Raw genomic sequence first — 19,680 nt, forward strand, 5'->3', positions numbered from 1 at the left:
GTCCGCCAAACCCCTCTAGTCCTCACGATCTAGTCCACCAAACACCTCTAGTCCTCACGATCTAGTCCACCAAACACCTCTAGTCCTCACGATCTAGTCCACCAAACCCCTTGTGTCCTCACGATCTAGTCCACCAAACCCCTCTAGTCCTCACGATCTAGTACGCCAAACCCCTCTAGTCCTCACGATCTAGTCCGCCAAACCCCTCTTGTCTGCACAATCTAGTCTGCCAAACCCCCCTTGGCCTCACGATCTAGTCCACCAAACCCCCCTTGGCCTCACGATCTAGTCTGCCAAACCCCTCTAGTCCTCACGATCTAGTCCGCCAAACCCCTTGTGTCCTCACTGCTGAGACACTTTGCATCCAGCTCCTACTACTCAGAGGCACACTGAACAGTGATGGACGGACTCAAAGGAAACTGGAACGATGGATTCCTGCATCACTGGCTCCATCCCCTGCTCACCTATCTTCTATTCGTCAGTTTGGATGGATAGCAAGCATGGGTCAAAGGAGACTGCATAACCCTGCATTTCTAAAGCACAGTCAAATCTGCCGAGACTCTCTGCAGCAAGTGTGCCTCTTGAAAGCTTCTTCAAGGATACAGAGACTTGATGTGATGGGTCTAGAATCACTAAAGGGACTGAGCACATCTAGGAGAACATTTCTAGACTGGACTAACTGAAGTGGGAAAGCCTACCGTAAACGTGGGTGGGGCACTGGAGTGAATAAAAAGAAGTGAGCTGTACACCGGCGTTCACTCCCTACCTCCCAACCACAGATGGAATGTGACCAGCTGCCTCTGGATAGTGCAGCCTCGGGTTCCCTGCCCCATGGGAAGTACCCCAAAACACAATAAGCCAAAAGTAAAGCCTTCCTTAAGTTGTTGAGGTTTGGTCTTTTGTTATGTATTTAATGCTAAATACTGCTCCCAAAGCTTGGTTGCCCCCAGGAATGAGTAAATCTGCATGTAGACCCAAGTGATGCTAAGTGACCTTGTCCCCACTTTATCACTGATTGATGAATAAAGATGCCTACAGCCTATAGAGGGGCAAAAGAGAGGTAGGCAGGTTTTGAGTTCCTCAAAAGAGTCAGAAGAGGAGAAAGAAGAGGAGAAAGAGGAGGTAGAAAATGGAGACGATGCCTTGGGGAAGTGGAATCATGAAAACATGGCCATGAGGGCTGGTCAACTGGAGGTAAGAGCTGCTCAAAAAGAACATGGCAAGTTATAACTCAGGGTTATTGATGGGGAAGTAGATTCAAATAACTTAGAGGGTAGATATCTGCCCAGCTCTAAATATAAAAATTGTATGTCTTTTATCTAGGAGCTGAATGATTAAAGGTGGGGTAAAAACCCCCATTTGAAATGAAATAATTACCAAAACATTAAATTGGTTTGGTCGGGTATTTTGTCAGAGTAGTAAGAACTACTACATCTGGGAACCTGAGATGAGGAACACTTGCTACTTGACAAGAAAGCCAGGCAAGAGGGACACTGCCAGCTCACTGGCCCTCTTAGCAAAGCCAGCTCCCTGTGAGCTGTGAGTTAGAGTGCCTATCCCACTAAGGTACATGATGTGCATGAGGCAATGCTAAGTTAGCTCCTACACATTCCCACAGCTGGGGCCTCCATGTGGCACCGTAGAGAGCTTACCCTCAGGGTTCACTACTACTGAACCTTCAAAGCAAACAACCAACCCAAGCATGCTTATTACAAATGATACTCTGTCTAATGACAAATGACACCGAACTCGGAAAGGAAAAGTGTTCAGCAGCATCCAGACAGGATTCAAGTCATAAAGGCCCAAGCCTACGGAGACAAGTGTGAACAGAAACCATTTAAACAGCAATACTGTCTTAAAAATGGAAATGACTAAAACTATAAAAGTAGAAGGGAGCTGGGAGGTGGCTCAGCGGCTGAATGCACCCACATAATGTCTCACAACGGCCTGTAACCCCAATACCAGGGAGCCTGACACTCTCTCTGACTTTTGAGGGCACCAAGCATTCATGCAGTGCACATACCTTACACACACACACACACACACACAAACACAAAGAAGAAAAGGCAGACTTGCACCAGAAGAAAGGTTCAGCAGTCCCCAGGCCCTTCATGTGTCTTGCTTTTGTATTTGCCAACTACCGTGCTTACATCCCACCTTCCTTAGCTTCCACACCACATAAGCTCCAGCCCAATTCCCAAGGAAATTCAAGATCCCACTCAAATACCACAAACTCTCCTCCAGACAGTGAATGAACCCTCGGCTGCCCTGGAGCATCTGTTGCAGCCCAGTGTCTGAGTGGCTAGGAATGCCCTGCCCAAAAAGACTCAAGGAAGGGCCACACCCACTCAGGTGGTGCATGGCTACCCAGCTCCGAGAGCCACGGTGGGTTGTTTTTGGATGCACACCAAGGCTTTGTCTCATTCTTAATAAATCTGAAACTAGGATTCAGAATGGCTGATTATAATCTAAATGTCCCCAGATCTGGGGACAGGTAAACTAAGATAGTATGTGGGTTCTAGTCTATAAACATAGCAGGAAAAGTGATACACTTAGAGAAAAGGTTCAGAAAATCTGATGCTCTGACTGGGGAGGCGCCTCTGTGACTAGGTGTGCTAGCTGTCAAAGTAGGAGAGCCTGAGCCCAAATCCCCCATGCCCACATAAAACCACGCATGGCTACATGCTCCTGCTGCCCCAAGCAGTCTAGCTGGAATGTTGTTTCATGTTCAAAGAGAGGCCCTGAATCAGTAAGGTAGACAGCAACAGAGGATGACTCCCAACCTGTGGTCTCTGCAAATGCACACAGCCCATATGTACACACACACACACACACACACACATGCACTCATGCATACAAACACGCACACACCACAGATTAAAGACTGCTGGACTCCCAGAGAAAGTGATGCTGCTTTGGGTCCTGATCTGAGGGGCTGGGGGGAGGGGCTGCTCAGGCTCATCGATTGCACCTCCTCCCACTTGCCTTTTGATACTCTGATTAGTAATTGTCACAGTTGCATACCACCAAATTCACAGAGGGAAGCACTTCTGCGATCCCACCTATTTCTCATCCTACAATCCCGTACCTATCTTCCCAGTCAGAATGTAGACTCCCTCCTTACAAAGCAAAGACTTTGCCACTCTTCTTAAGGCCTTGAGCAGCAAGCATCTAACATTTAATAAACAGGTAATAAATTTGTGTGGAATAAATAAAAAGAATTTATCTTAAAGTTTTGGTTAAGAATATTTGTTCCGACTCACTGAACATGGAGAAGGTAGAGCTGGTGGCTACACAGAGCCTTTACTACGTAGTGTTCACATCGTTGGTACAGGAAGATGCTTTGCACACTACCAAACATAAGCGCCAGCTCAGCCATAACCCTCTGATCTACAATGGTGTCCTTGGCTCCAAGAAACACTAGAGCAATGGCGGCACAAAGCTGTGGATATCTCACGCCATGAGATGGAACCCACACCTGACACTGCTTGGGTCCAAGACCCTGAGACTAGATAATGTAGCCCAAGGACTGACGGGAAACCAAACACTTCTAGTAAAAGAATGTAGCAATAAACTGACTCCTAAAGACATTCTGCTACACTCCTGTACCAGGGCCTTGCTCAGCCATCATCAGAGAGGCTTCCTCCTGCAGCAGAGCAGAACACATACAGAGACCACAGCCAGACACCATGCAGAGAGTGAGAGACCCTGGAACACTCAGCCTAAAACGGGACATCCCCACTAAGGAACCCTGAAGAGGAGGTGGAGAGAGTAAAGAGCTGGAGGGGACAGAAGACACTGCGGAAGCAAGGCCTTCTAAATACAATGGGACCAATGCACAGATGGACACACAGACTGAGGCAGGACACACAGGGCCAATGCACAGACGGACACACACACACACTGAGGCAGCACACACAGGGCCAATGCACAGATGGACACACACACACACTGAGGCAGGACACACAGGGCCAATGCACAGATGGACACACACACACACACTGAGGCAGCACACACAGGGCCAATGCACAGATGGACACACACACACACACTGAGGCAGCACACACAGGGTCAATGCACAGATGGACACACACACTGAGGCAGCACACACACAGGGCCAATGCACAGATGGATACACACACACACTGAGGCAGTACACACAGGGCCAATGCACAGATGGACACACACACTGAGGCAGCACACACAGGGCCAATGCACAGATGGACACACACACACTGAGGCAGCACACACAGGGCCTGCACGGGTCTTCGAGAGATCAGGTCCTAGAGCTGACAGGAGTAATCACAGTCCTTATGCTTCACCCAGAAGCTGTCTCCAACTGGTAGCCAGTGGCAAATGCATTTTTTTCTCACAGGGAGTCTCACTGTACAAACAACTCTTAAGCACAGGCCGCATGCCTAGCAGTAGACAGACAAGAGGAAAAAACCTCAACAGCATCTTTGAGGGTTCCTTTCTCATGTCATGCCAGGCCTTTCTTTTCTATCTTATTTTTTATTTTTACTCTATGTTGTTTATATTCTCCCCCTCCCTTTCGATACAGGTCCTTTGTGTGTAATCTATGGCTTTCAGTTTAGTGGTTTACGGGACTTCTGGGCGTGTAGATGAGTGGGTCTCTGCATCTAGCTCTTCCTTGTGCCTTCTCTTGGGCTCTTTTCCTTCGATTTTGTCTAGATCTTGTGTTAGTTTCTGTTTTATTTTATTATATTTTATTACAATCCCTTAGAAACCTATTTGTTTTCCATCCAATGAGAGACAAGAAGGAGCTGGATAGGGGTATGAGGGGAGGTGAGAGGGAACTGGAGAAGCAGATGGGAAACCTTAATAGGATATATCATGTGAGAAAAAAAAGTCTACTGTCAATAAAAGGGGGCAAAAAAGAATATCTGTTACATGTCAATCAGAAATCCCTCTCACTTGGGTCTCCAGCTGGTAGCTATAGCAGGTTCCCCAGGCTTTAGGAGGCGGGGCTAACAGAAGACGGTGGGTCTCTGAGGTGCACTGCTCCAGGCCACTTCCTGCGGCTCTCCTCCCTGTTCGCTGGAGGTGAACAACTGTTCTCTGCTATGCCCTTGCACTGCCATGATGTCTGACAAATATGGACAGAGCCTACCGAAGTGGTGAGCCACAACGGGAACCCCCCTTACGCTGAAGTTTTCAAAGGCACAACAAAGCCAACACAAAGCCTTTTCAATATTCTTGAAAAGGTAATAAAAATTTCCCCTGTCTCCAATATAATCAGTAGGAATCCTTGGGTTACTTTTAAGAGCCTAGGCTTCCTGCCCAGTACTAGGGATGGACTTAACCAACCGCACTCTCTTGACATTCCCCTTTTAACAACCCACCCACAAGGCAGTTGGTTTGGGTTGAAAATGGGGGGGAAATGAAGAATTATGATGCACTGAAATATATGCACATTTGAAGATGGCAAGATTATTTTCCTCCCACAACAATGAAGTTAGAAGGGGCCTTGATAGACTTAACAGATGAAGGATCAGTAACCAATGGGGGAGGGGCTGGAGCCCAGTCAGTAAAATGCCTGCATGCATGCATTAAGACCTGAATTCCCAGAAGCCATTAAGAAATAGGAGGAGAGGACCTCAGCCCTGTGAAGGGTCTGTGCCCCAATGTAGAGGAATGCCAGGGCCAATAAGTGGGAGAGGGTGGGGTGGCAGGCATGGGGAGAGGGGAGGCAACAGGGGTTTGTTTTTGTTGTTTTTGTTTGTTTCTTTGTTTTTTGGAGGGGAAACTGGGAAAGGAAAAATTTACATGTAAATAAAGAAAATATCTAATAAAAAAAAAGTTAAAAAAAAAAAGGAAGAAGAAGACAAGCTAAGCTATGCAGGACAAAAGCTTCTGTCACTTCAGCAGATGCTAGCACCATCTGAGAGGATGGACCTCAAATGAGACAATGCCTCCATCAGCTAGTGTTCTCTTGCTTAATCATGGAGGTGGAAGGGGCCAGCCCACTGTTGGCTGATACTATCCCTGGACAAGTGGTCCTGGGGTAAGAAAGCAAACTGGATGAGTTGTGAGGAACAAGCCAGGAAAGAACACTTCTCCATGGCCTCTGCTTCAGTTCCTGCCTGTAGGTTCCTGCTCTGACTTCCCTCAGGGACGGACTGGGAACTGTAAGCTGCAGTTCCTGCCTGTAGGTTCCTGCCTGTAGGTTCCTGCTCTGACTTCCCTCAGGGATGACTGGGAACTGTAAGCAGCAATAAACCCTTTCCTCTCAAAGTTGCCTTTGGTTATACTGTTAAGTCACAGAAACAGAAAGTGAACTAAGACACAAGGATGGTTGCCCAAGCTTGTTACCCTAGCCTGGGGCCAGAGGGAAAGAACAGGAGGGGATGGGGCAGAGCAGGGATTCCAGTTCTGCTATCAGAAACAACTGGGCTTTCCAAACACCTTCTTAAAGCGTCAAAGAACCAGGGTAGCAGGGGAAATGGCCTGCCAAAGCCAGTCAAAGCGACTGTCCCTGACATTTAGTGTTCATAGAAACTCAGGGCAGAGCCTAGCACCCAGCCAAGAAGTGGAGTTCATCACAAAAGCCCTTCTCCATGTGGTTATGTTAAAGACTCTTGGGGCTGGAGAGATGGCTCCGTAGTTTAAGAGCATTCTCCTCCAGAGGATCCATGTTCAAAACCCATCACTCACATGGCAACTCATAACTGTCTATAACTCCAGGATCTGACACCCTCACACACATATACATGCAGGCAAACCACTAATTTAAAAAAAAGGAAAGAAAGAAAGGAAGGAAGCAAGCAAGCAAGCAAAAAGAAAAACAAATTGAACTTCTCCATGTCTGCTGAATGAAGCCAACTCTTCCTGCAAGGGACTGCAGCCCAAACTCACACTACCAGGAGGTCCAAAACAATGTGGGTGTGTTCAAAGTAGAGTACCCAGAGGCACGTGACAAAAATAACACCCTTCTGTGAGTCACACTTCCACCCTAGGATTCAAGAAATCCTCCCTCAGTAACTGTCCAAGAGAAATGGGCAGATCTCAGCCAAGAAGAATCAGGTAGGTGTGGCAGTAAAGAGCCAGGGAAGAACCAGCAGAAACAACACACTGTGGAAAACACCCAGGAAGACGGAGACAATGGGACTATCACCATCTGACACACTTAGGGAATATAACTTAAGGCACGTCTTTTGAGAACGGGACGTTTTAGAGATATGTCTGAAGGCCTCCAGAGATTCAAATCCCATGGAACAAGGCATGAAGACTCTGTGCTGTGACTCTGCCGCACAGTAACGTCACTTATTTAGAAACAACTTCAGTCTTCACACACTTCACTTGGTGGGCCTTTTGCTTCCGCCAGTGTCTGAGGAACTTGCTTCTCAGAAGTCTCTTTGCTTGGGGTGGGGGCGGGGGGGACGTAAGCAAAGCTCCTGCCTGCTCTGTGAACACAGCTCTCCCTTGGGTCTGGCCCTGTGGTTCCCCACACCTCTTATTACCGCCTTGCAGCAAGTTCCCCCACCTCAAGACAGTGTGCATCCAGCTCAGCAGAATGTTCTAGTACTGTGCTCAGTTATCATCTAAACAACCTTCACAGGACGATGAGGCCTGGAAGGGCCTAGGACACCAGTGAGAGACGAATGGGCTACTCATTCAATGGTATTTTTTTGAGTGCCAACTCTTTATAAAAGCATTTTTAGGGCGTATATATGACAGGACTCTCACTTTCCGCAAATCACCAAATGTATTTGAGAGAGAATAATAATACACATGTAAGCAATTGTTTTAGACAGTGTCTGTCACAGATAAAAGGAAAGAACATAGGAGATTGGTATAATACTTACATTAGGTTAGAGGGGCCATCCACACAGGACCCATTCAAGAATCCAGGGAAGAACATTGTAATTGGACCAAGAAGAAATACCCACCGAAGTTCTATGGTTGCTTAAGGACCAGAAAACACCACTGTGGCTATTCCCATGTGACTACAGAGCAGGAGCAGCACTGGGAGGGAACAGGTGAGGGCAGAGAGGGGAGTGGAACCAGGCCAGCAAGCAGCAAGAGATGATATGACTTGGATGCACAATGTCCCCACAGGCTCCTTCCTGTGTTTGAAAAATCTCATCACCAGCTGGTGGTGCCTGCTCTTGGGGAAGCTGTGGAGCCTTTGGGGGGCAAGTCAACTGTATCAAGTGTGTCTGGGGGTTGGGGGGAAGGCTGAGAGCTATGGAGCCAAGCCCCACTCCTGATCTTGGTGTGTCTGTGTCTCTCTGTGTGCCTGCCTCACCTCACTGACAACCCCCACACACACATTTCCTTCCTCTCATCCAAGATGTGTAGCCGCGCTACCACCACAGCCTTGAGCCACCCTAAGGTGTTTTCTCTGTGTCTTCCCTGGCAAACCCTGAACCAAAATAAATCCTTCCCTTAAATCACTCCTTGTCTGATCTTTTATTCAGTCACAACAATGAAAAAATTAAGGAACAGAAGAGCCATAGGAAAAAGGAGTCTAAGTCTTGTTCTCTATGTAGTGGGAAGTCTGTGGAAGGTTTAACCTTGGAAGTGACAGGCTGCTGTGTGCATGTCAGAACTTCATCTGGCCACTGCTACAGAGGATCTGGATTCAAGCAGGGCATATAACAAGAGCAGCGTGCAGACTCCAGCCTTTGAAGAGGGTGAGCAGAGAGTAGAAAGGGCTGGAGCTTAAGGCCTGAGCACTTAGCTCGAGGATCTGTTTACAGAGGCAAAGACACGGGCTTAGACATGGTTGGAATACAGGACTGGAGGGCCTGGGATGCCCGTCAGGCAGTCACATGAGGGAAATAGGTCAGTAACTGAGCAGAGTGGTCATAACAGAGAGCACACGTGCTTCCACTCAACTCCCTTTTCTACTGTCCAGGATCCAAACCACACACACTGGACAGGTCGTCTTGGGGCAATTAACCTGAACAGGCACGGCCAGAGACTAACTCACCCAGGAAAATCACTCTGGGTGTGCCCAGACCTGTCTCCAGGCAATGACACACTAGGGAAGAAGTGGCTTATGAAGATGGGATGGTGCATTCAGATCAAGTGGTGAATGGGGAGGACACTGAAGCCACAGAAGACAAGAGGTGACAGCAAAGTGCTTTTGCTGTTACCTGGGATGGAAATTTCTAGAACAGTAAACATCACCCAATAGCTGAAGGGAGTATACCTCAGCTACATTGTCCAACCAGTAGCTGCTAACCACACATGGCTACCGAGACACTGAAATCAAGACAGCAGTGTGTGTCTGGTACCTACCAAAGGGGGCAGCTCCCAGCATATTTGCTGACTACACGGGGGGAGGGGGCACAGTGGAAAACCCAACACTGACAATTTCTATACGTCCAGTGTTTTCTAATAAGATATCCACTGTGGGAGAACTAAGAGACACAATGTAAGTCTATGGAGAAGAAAGGGGGAAACTATTTCAAACAATGCAAAATGCACCACGGAGAGTGAGTGCCTGTGGGAAGACTCACATAAATTACCAAGTGACCCAGTCAGTACTGCGAGCTTCTAACACCGACTTCTTATCTCTTCAAATTGGAGCCCAAACCGGTTTTCTAGCCATCTCCTAACAATGCCCATAACTCATCCCTTGGTCTTCCATTTTCTTGGCAGAGAACCCTTTCTTTGCCTTTATATTTTTTAGCCAGTTCTAGAAAGAAAGGAAGGAAGAAAGAGAGAGAGAGAGAGAGAGAGAGAGAGAAGAAAGTAACAGCCCTGCTGTAGGTGAGGACAGGATATGGTGGGCCTTATTTCCACAGGCCACCTGGCCTTCCCATCAGCTGTGGGGCACACTGCGGAGCCCTGAGGACTTGAAAGCAGAGTGCCCTAGCTGGTGCTTTTCCAAACTATCAACAAAGTGCCTGCGAGTTAAAGTGCCCATTGTGTTCCAGTAAGCCCACAACCCAACAGTTTCTTGAGTAAAAGCTAGTAGTATTGCTGTTCCATGAGCCCAGTGTAGGAGGCAAGGCCCCAGGCTACAGTCAGAAGACCATCTTCTGTAACCAGGATAGTCTACTTAATCTTCATGATCCCCCCTCAGCGTCACCTCTCAGAAAGTGTTCAGCAATCCCCCAACACAAAGCAACCAGGATCCAGTCGTCTTCCTCCCATTCCCCCTTTCCTCTCTCTGCTTCAGCCACACAGCCTTCCCTTCAAGTGTGAGCCTCTTTACACCGGCTGATCCCTTTGGTTACACGCTCCTCATCATGCCTGAGTCTGTACCTCCTTCCTGACTTTGCTCCATGTGGTCTTCTTAGCAAAGCTTATGCGCCATCCACACTGTCCAACAGCCTCCACCGTACTCCGGGTATGTGTGCGTGTGTCTATGCTATGTCTACTTTCCCTGAGGTTTTGAGTAATTTAAAGGTAGGGTCCATCACATGTTCAATTTGTAGCTGAAGCACCTTGAGGTGTCTCTTATGTTAAAGAAAAAAACAGAAAGGTAAGCTATCAAGTCAATAGCTCATATAATTTATACTTAATGAATATGAATTAGATTTTGACACCTCTAATCACCTAGTCACTAGTGGAGGCATTAAAGACTCAAAAATAAAATGAATATAGTAACAAAATAGATAAAGCAAAGCTAGGACAAATGGAAAATTCTAAAAGAATGATTCATAACTTGTAAGAATTTTTAATCCCAATTAGGGGCTTGATTATCTAGTTCCCAGATAAAAGACACACACTTTCATTATTTACAAACAGCACAGAGCTGGACAGATACCCACCCTCTGTGCCATTAGAATTTACTTTTCTATTGATAACCACGTTATTATTTACTGTGTTTCATCTGGGCTGCTCTTAACTCCAACTGGCCAGCCCTCAGGGCCACATTTTCATGACCCCCTAACCCATGGTGGCTTCTCCTCCACTGGCAGTTCATGAGGTCAACCTGCTCAAGTTCTCCATTCATCATTCAGCCACTGCTGCCTGCATCATCTCCCTGACCTGCACTCACCTTACCCTTGGAAGTGTTCTTCACTAGGCTCCTTGAATCTCTGCACAGTCCACGGACAGAATGCAGGGAAACTGTGAACTCAACAGGATTCATTAAGAGCATTATTTTGAGAAGGGAATAGTGCCTTTCTCTCATTACAATAGGGCTCGCTGGGGTAATAAATTAAAAAAATGTTAATTAAAAGTACACACAGAGAACTTACCTAAAAAGTTCTAGCAACAGTCTAGAAATGAGGGAAATACAGCTGAATCAAGGGTAAACAGTAAGGAAGAGATAAAAAGAAAATATTTCTAAGTTGGATGGTATTTCTCACCTTCCATTCCCAATCTTTCAGGAAAAAAAAAAAAAAACCTATTTCACTCACTGATGCTTTTGATAGTTAATCTTACTGTCACTCTCCCTCCCTCCTTCCCTGAAGCAATGACCCTCAGGGTGTACAAGCCTGCACACTCTGGAGTACCTTCTTCTCATCTTGTTTCTTATTTCCTATTTCCTCTTCCTCTTCCTCTGTCCCACTCTCAAAGGCCCACAGTTCAACTTTCCCCTCCCCAGATCTACTGCTCCATTTGGTGTTTAATCTTCATCGTCAACAAGACAAGATTTTGAATCACCATGGAAACAGACTTTGGGTTGTATCTACAAGGGTGTGTCTGTTTCCTGAGAAGAGAAGGTCTACCCTAAAGGCAGACAGCACCATCCCATGGGCTGGGGTCTAAGACTCAATCGGCCAACATTCATTTCTCCCTATGTCTTGATTGCAGACTTGATGTGACTGTCTCCCTCATGCTCCTGCCACCATGTCTTCTTGCCATGCTGGACTGTCACTTCACACTGTGAGCCAAAACCTTAAATTGATTTTTGCAGGTATTTTCTCACAGCAACGAGAATAGTAAATAACCCATTCCTCAATGCCTATGTTAGTTGCTTTTCTACTGCTATGAAGGTATCATCATGACCAGCTCATCTTATAAAAACAGGTGCTTAAGTAGGGGCTTTCTTACAGTTTCAAGGGTATATTCATGAACACCATGGCTGGGAACATGGCAGCAGGAAAGCATGGTGCTGGACCAGTAACTGAGATCTTACATCTGAAACAAAACATCCATTTAGTCATCTCAGATGGAGAACCCATGAAAGACCAAAGCGTAGATACTACCAAGGATGGATTTGATGAACTTATGGGTTTTATTGGGATTATTTACAGGAATATGGGTGAGGGATATGACAGACCAAAGCATAGATACTACCAAGGATGGATTTGATGAACTTATGGGTTTTATTGGGATTATTTACAGGAATATGGGTGAGGGTTTACTCAGAGGAACAGAAATGACTCAGAGACAGCTGCATCAGCAAGGCCCACACAAGCATGTGTGGCAGCTCACAAAGCCAGGAACCTGAAACACTGCACACCTGCAGCTAGAGAGTGTCCTTTCCTGATACTTCAATTGGTCTAAACATCTTCCAGGTACCTCAGATTATTTCTCTGCTCCTTCTAGACTGCTGGTCTAATCTCAGAATCTGCATTGCAGCTCAGATTAACTTTTCAAAGAACTCTTTACTTTTATTATTCACTTGAGTAGGTAGGCCTAGAGAATCTAGTCAGTTTCAGGGACTTCCTGAAGCTATTTTGAGTTGTTTACCTTTCTGCTCAAGGGGCTTCCCTGCAGGATAGAATGTTTCAATCTACATCCTAGATTGAAACATCTTCAAGCAGGAAGCAGAGAAAAATGAGATGCTGGGCCTGATGTGGACTTTTGAGATTTCAAAGCCCATTCCCAGCGACACATCTTCCAAAACGACGTGTCTCTTAATCCTTCTCAAACAGTTCCATGAACTATGAACCACACATTCAAACATATGAGCCTATGGGGGCTAGTCTCATTCAAAGACTCACAAGGACAATTACCAACTGTGTGTGGAGGAATCTCAACTCTTTATTCCCACCCTCCTATGGTTCTGGAGTTCTAATCCCACAAGGTGATAACCAGACTATCCACAATCATCACCAGCAAGTGAGTATTTCATAAACTGTAAAATCCCTTTCCAATGCACAAACCCCTTTCTTAGCTTTGCTATCTCTATTGCAGGGTTACCATATTAAGGCAGTGGTTCTCAACTAGTGGATCATGGCCCCTTTATGGGAGTCCCATATCAGACATTTACATTACAATTCAAAACAGTAACAAAATTAGTTATGAAGTAGCAATGACATAATTTTATGATTGGGGTCACCACAACATAAGTAATTGCATTAATAGTGGATGGCACCATCAGGAAGGTTGAGAGCTAAGGCAATTCATTACACACAGCTGGGAGACAAATTCTAAACATTCATATGTATAAGTCATTCCTTCCTCTGCTTTGCTTTCTTAAGACCAGCCCAGAGACTCAAACCCTCATCACCTAAAATCATAGTAGGCCTCATCCCCACAAGGCCGCTGAATCAATGTCTGAAAAGTCCTCAAGTGATTCTTGGGATTTCTTGGCATAATGAATTTGGAAAACTGCTGATCTAGTGCTTACTAATATGTTACCAACATAACTGTGTTGATCTTGTGTACTGTGTACTCAGATGCTGATTTCTATGCCCAGACATCTGTCTACAGTCTGGACCAGGCACGGTCAAGCACCTCTGGTCTCAATGTCATGTAAAAACTGTTTCTGATTGCTCAATAAAGAGCTGACTCAGGGCTGGTGAGATGGCTCAGCAGGTAAGAGCACTGACTGTTCTTCCAAAGGTCCTGAGTTCAATTCTCAGCAACCACATGGTGGCTTACAACCATCCATGATGAGATCTGACGCCCTCTTCTGGTGTGTCTAAAGACAGCTACAGTGTGCTTAGATATAATAATAAATAAATCTTAAAAAAAAAAAAAAAAAGGACGGGCAGTGGTGGCGCATGCCTTTAATCCCAGCACTTGGGAGGCAGTGGCAGGCAGATTTCTGAGTTCAAGGCCAGCCTGGTCTACAGAGTGAGTTCCAGGACAGTCAAGGCTACACAGACAAACCCTGTCTTGAAAAAAAAGAGCTGAGCAGAAGAGATAAGAAGGCTGGACTTCTGATCTCAGCTCAGGATCCCAGGGAGAGAAAGGAAAGGAAAGTAAGAGAAGGGACAGGTGGCCATGAGGCAGAAGGCCCGGGAGTCATGATAAGAGGTCACCAACGGATTCATGAGGATACACACATGGAACAGAGCAAGCTAGGGCAAGACTCACACTACAAGTAACATGGAGCCGATGGCTAGGATGCAGTTAGCTTATAGGGTTAGAATAAATGCATATCTGCCCAGAGTGCTTAAAGCTTGCTAATAAATTTAATAGATCTTAGTGTCGATTATTTGGGAACTAGACCAGGAACAGATAAGGCTATCATCCACAAATTGCAGCCTACATAATTGCATTTAAAGCTGGTCAGTTTAAGGAATCATTTACTGAATCCTTATTACGTGTCACTAGGCTTTGGATACATTGTTTCATTTAACACTCAAAATAGTTTCTTGAAGCAATCCTGTTAAGGACAGATAACTGAGACTCAAGTGGGTAAACCAGCTGCAACAATGAAGCAGGAATTGATCCTAATCAGCCTGACCACAAACCATCCTGTCAAATTACACCAACTCCTGTCAGTGTCGATTTATGTATTTCAAGTGCATGCTGGCAAAATTAACTGCTCAGGATGACCGCATGCTCTATCAACGTAACACAGATTCTGTCGGTTTATTGCAGTACTTGTTGGCAGTCTTTCTAAAGGCATATTAGATCATCCTGCCTTGGGGTGGCATTCTAAACACTAAAGACATGCTAAGGTGTTTGATTAGTGGAAAAAAGATAATAATCACAATCTTTGAAGGGAACACTAAGCTACTGCCTTAATAGTAAACTGCCATGTGTGACTGTGTCTTTCCTTTGATAAGTAAAGGAAAATGGTGTAGGGCTAGCTCTGGAATGCATGGCCGGTTGGGTTCCTCCTTTAGCTCTGTCTACCATCTAGCTTCTTTATATTTTAATTGCCTCATCGTCATTTTTCAGTCATTATCATTCCACAGTAATCCATACCACTTATAAACCTAGCCTCCTCTTCCTCCTTTTGTTTATATCCAAATATCAACCCAAGGAACCCAGAAGAAATTACATTTATGGAATACAATATTACCTATCTTCAGTCCCTACCTTGTTGAGAATAAAATGCATGTTTCAGATGTCCCACATGGAAAACTACACATTCTCTAATCCACACATGACAAGGCATGTTGTCAAAAGGCTGGCCCACAGGCATGAAGATCAACAGCTACTCTATCTATTCCTAGGGCAGATATCTGCCTCACCGCCCACCCAGCTCTTGGGGGCTCTCTCTAGGGGCTCTTTTCCTGCATAGTTTCTAACTACTTAGTCCAAGAGGAAACTACAACTGATTGAATCCAGACAAGTCAAGATCTTCAGTGGTATTTCCAGGCCTGAATTAGGAAACAGGCCATCCTTTTGGAGAGCAGAAATGACAGGCTGAAATTAGGAGGTCAACAGTTCCCACTGCCACAGTTTCTCAGCCAGCTATGAGCAAAGAAAGGTAGGATAGGAAAGTCAGACTGTCCCAAAGTCCCTGCTTCTTACCAGGTTCTGGTTCCCACCCTTCCTTATACTGTGACTATCTCCAAAATTCCTATAATGCTTAAGAATTTTCCTGTAACTTATTTGTGTTTCTATGGCTTGAAGTCACAATGCTTTAATAGTAATAAAGTGGCTATTTCTAAAAACAATATTTATTTTACATAATTTTCTTTATATAGATAAAACTGCCTTCCTTTATATACCTAAATAGTTTGAAATACTAATCTCCAAAGAGCCACATTTCACAGTTTATAAAAATCTTTTAGAATATCTATTTAAAACAAGTCTTGGCTCATACATTGGACAAACTCCCTGCACTATTAAAATACGACTTTAAGAAGCTAACTGCCTGATCATTTTTAGTTTAATTTCGAATGTAACAAGATAAAACTGCCTCCTTAAGTCATCTTTTCCTTTATGTATTCAATTATATTCTCTGTTTAAAATGCTTAAAATAAAAATTGGCACGGATCCACTCACCGATGGAGATTTTAAGTTAGAAAGCAGTAACATATCAAATTAAGCACACAATGGCAAGCTCATTCTCTACACTGAGCACTGTCCAAATCAAGGTTTTTCATCACCACTACAATGGACTGGAAAGTTTTCACCTTAACTGTAAGTGTCTACATTTCAATCAAATAGACTTTGATTTAATCAATGGCAGTGAAGCTTAGCTACAACCAGCCTTGCAAACTCAGTTCAGTGCCCTAAAACTCACTACGAATTTCCTCCTCTTCCGGTACAGGATTTGAAAAACCCTCAAAGTTCACTTCCTACTCTAGGACTCCTAAATTTGATGCTATTAGACTAATAAGCTGTAGAAATAGTTAAGTCATCAAATTAAAAGAAAATTGCAACTCATCTATTTCAACAATCCCATTTCCCAGTTACAAACACTGATCCCCAAAATTGGTTAATATGCCAAGTTAAAGAATTCAAGCACTGACTCCACCATAAGAGACTCATATGATTAAAAATGTATGGTTTCCCTTCAGTGCTCCAAATTTATGGTTGCTTTAAATATCCAATAAAAAGACTGATGGAATTTTAAAAGCAAAAAATTGCTATACCCATGGTAAGATTCTCCCTGCTAACCCTAGTTACATTAGAATTACAGGGGAAAGGCTCTGATTTGAGTTATCTGCCTCTCTACCATACTTTCTCAAATGTCCCCATTTATATACACGTTCATTATTGATAATGTGGATTTACTTATTTTAGTATTATTCTATAAACTTTGGTGCACAAAAAAAGCATGGTAAAACACCTTCCTGATACCAGTAATCATTTCCTAAAATAAAACCAGCCAGAAATACAGGACTTCCAAGCATGGAGGTGGGAGGTTATTATTTTAAAAAAATACATTGTTAGAAAAATGAAGAAACATAACTGTCTTATGTCAACTCATATTTCTCAAAATAAATGCACATGGATAATACGGAGAGACATTTTAGCAACCCTCGCCACTGTGAGAAGTTCTGCACTACTGTTATGTGTGGAATTAATAACATGCTTCCATGATACATTATTCTGGCAGTGGACACACTTAGAATTAGTTACTGCTCTTGAGAGCAACAGAAAGTAACACTCGGTGGTAGCATCATCATTCATTCGCTTTTTTCTAAAGTAGAGTAACTGAAAAACAAATGCAGCAACTCAAAAATAAACACAAGGTAAGCAACCCAAAGGTTACAGTGTAGAGCGCGAGCCTGATGGCAACTTCTTCCAGACACGCTCAGTCCCTCTTCCCACCCCACGGCCCCCAAAACACCAGAACTCCAAAAGGACATTTAAAGGGGCCCCGTAAACATGGGTCCACGCCCAACTTGTATTTACCGTGCCCAGTTGCAGTAATTAGGAAGTTGCTAATAGTAACGTTTGTAACAAAAAGTAACAAAATCAAACATAACTAAATTAGAGGCTTGTGACAATGGAAAACTGTAACTTCACTTTCTGAAATAAAACTGGGGGGGAGGGGCTGTGCATTGCCATCTGCTGTTTTAACAGTTGACATTCCTAACAGCTAAAGATGTCAGTAAAATGAACCTCAGTAGATCCAGCAGTAAAGTAATAGATTTCTCAACTCTTTAAATCGTTCCAGATAAGCACAATCATCTTCATATTGCTTCACCTTTCTCCAGCTCCGCTTGGGGGAAAAACTATAAATAAAAGATACTGAGCCATTTTAAACAACTCTGTTAATTTGAGAGTGCAGAAACTACGCTGGCTTTCTGTCACTTCTATTACGCTGAAAAGGACACCAGGGCATCCACCGAAATAAAAAACAGAGCAGCAGGCTCACGCTCTCCCTCCGAAGCTGGCTGACTGCAGTGGGTAAGGTCACGGTCAAAATTCACAAGCTCATTGAAACTTTCATGGCTCAGCCAACAGCGCCTATCATATTTCCTGATCCCATCTAAGTAGATTAAAGCTGCAGGAGTTTTCTCGCTGTCAGATCAGCAAGGAGGCTATTTCAGCCCCCCACACCGCAGTCCGCAGAGTCTGCAGCCGCGCGCCTCCTTGCATCCCTGGCTGTGCGCTAGGCTAACCTCCCCAACGCGCTCCCCGCCAGCCTTTTAAACAACCTCCCAAATGGATGTAATTAACTCTAGACCACCTCGAACTCGCGCCCGCCAGGACCCTCTCCGGCTGTCACCACCAAGGCCGCCCTTCCGCAGTCGGTGACTTCTACGGGGCTCCCCAAGGAGGGGGTGAGCAAGGGGAAGGGAAGAAGACTCTCCGCCAGGAGGTCTGGATAGGGCACAGCAGCTGGGCGATGCGGGAAGGGATGAAGAGAAGACGCTCAGCACCAGGGCCATATTTACGTTGCCTTTTTTTCCTTTGCACGTCCCCCCAAAAAAAATTCTCCTAGAGTCTGACAATACTGCCTTTAAAGGAAAAAAAAGAAAGCTAAGCTCTCAAGCTGCCGCCCAAAATCTTCTGGTTCACTCCAGTCCTTTCTCAGAGAAGCTCCGGACGCTTCCTGACTGGGGCAGGTACACCTGCCCACCAGCTCAGGAAAGGAAAGAAGGCCCACCGGTCCCAGACAAGTGGAGCGATCGCTCAGACTGGGCCTGAGCAGTCCCCCAGCGAAACTGAGAGCGGAGACTGAGTCAGTCCCCGCACAAACTTCCCACTTCCCGGGCAGCGAGCACCGACCGGCGGGAGGACGGATGCGGGGCAGGACAGCCGCGAAGGGGCTCAGAAGCACAGCACAGCGAATGCTTCTCATCCCGCACTCTCCTTGGGTTGCAAAGGGAGCGCAAGCGCCGCCGGAGAAACCCAGGAGGCGGACGCATGTCGTGGGGTTGGGGGTACCCCGAGAGGCGAGTGGCCAGAGGGCCCGGGACCAGCCGAGCCAGCCGGCTAGAGGTCCCCGCCCTGCCACCGCTGCAGCAGGAGGAGCAGAACCGGGAGGCTGAGCCCGAGGAGCAAGAGGAGCGCGCCGCAGAGAAGCCTTACCGAGTGGTTGACCCCCCACATGAGCACGCTGAGCAGCGGGTCGCTGGCCCGGAACAGCTTCACTTTCTGAGCCACGAAGTGCTTCTTCTTCGTCTTGGTCTTGCTCGCCAGGACGGAGGACCCCAGGTTGCCGGGGGTCGCCATGGCCGCAGTCTCCGTCCCCTCCACCGCCGCGCAGCCGAGGCCAGGGACCCGCCCTCCCTACACGCCAGCCCGGGGAGGCAGCCGCATCCCCCGGGGCGGCCGCCGCTGCGCGCCTGCTCCAGCCCCGCTCCGCCCGCGCTCGGTCCTGGGCGCTCGCTCCGCCCGCTCCGCGCGCTCGGCCGCCTAGGCTGCAGCTGCGCTCGCCTCGCGCCCCCGCCCGGCTCCCGCCCGTCGCGGCTCGGCGCACAGCCCGCGGCTGGTCCAGGCGGCCAGCGGCTTCCGCGTTGGGCGCCGGCGTCATGACGCAGGGGCGGGCGGGGCGGCGGCGCCGACGGGCGGGGCGGGTGCGGATGCGGATGCCGGACCGTTAAGCTGTTCTGTGCGCTCCGCTACCGGTGCTAGGCATGCTCCCCCCCTTGGCGGCTGCAACCGACCCTCTGCGGAGGCTGCTGCGGAGTGCGGAGACTCGCGCGAGCATGCCTTTCT

General features: G+C 46.4%; 1 protein-coding gene across 2 annotated transcripts in view; it reads right to left on the reverse strand.

The window, feature by feature from the left end:
• Positions 1-19,452, reverse strand: part of Pip4k2a (phosphatidylinositol-5-phosphate 4-kinase type 2 alpha) — a 166,581-nt gene extending 147,129 nt beyond the window's left edge. For both annotated transcript variants that reach the window (XM_031369113.1, XM_031369112.1), the window contains exon 1: positions 19,051-19,452. In XM_031369113.1, the coding sequence (XP_031224973.1) occupies positions 19,051-19,194 (144 nt within the window). In that variant the 5' untranslated portion in view covers positions 19,195-19,452. The remainder of the gene's footprint in view (positions 1-19,050) is intronic.
• Between the last annotated feature and the right edge of the window lie 228 nt (positions 19,453-19,680).

This window comes from Mastomys coucha, unplaced genomic scaffold (genome assembly GCF_008632895.1).
Source record: "Mastomys coucha isolate ucsf_1 unplaced genomic scaffold, UCSF_Mcou_1 pScaffold15, whole genome shotgun sequence".
NCBI classification, from domain to species: Eukaryota; Metazoa; Chordata; class Mammalia; order Rodentia; family Muridae; genus Mastomys; species Mastomys coucha.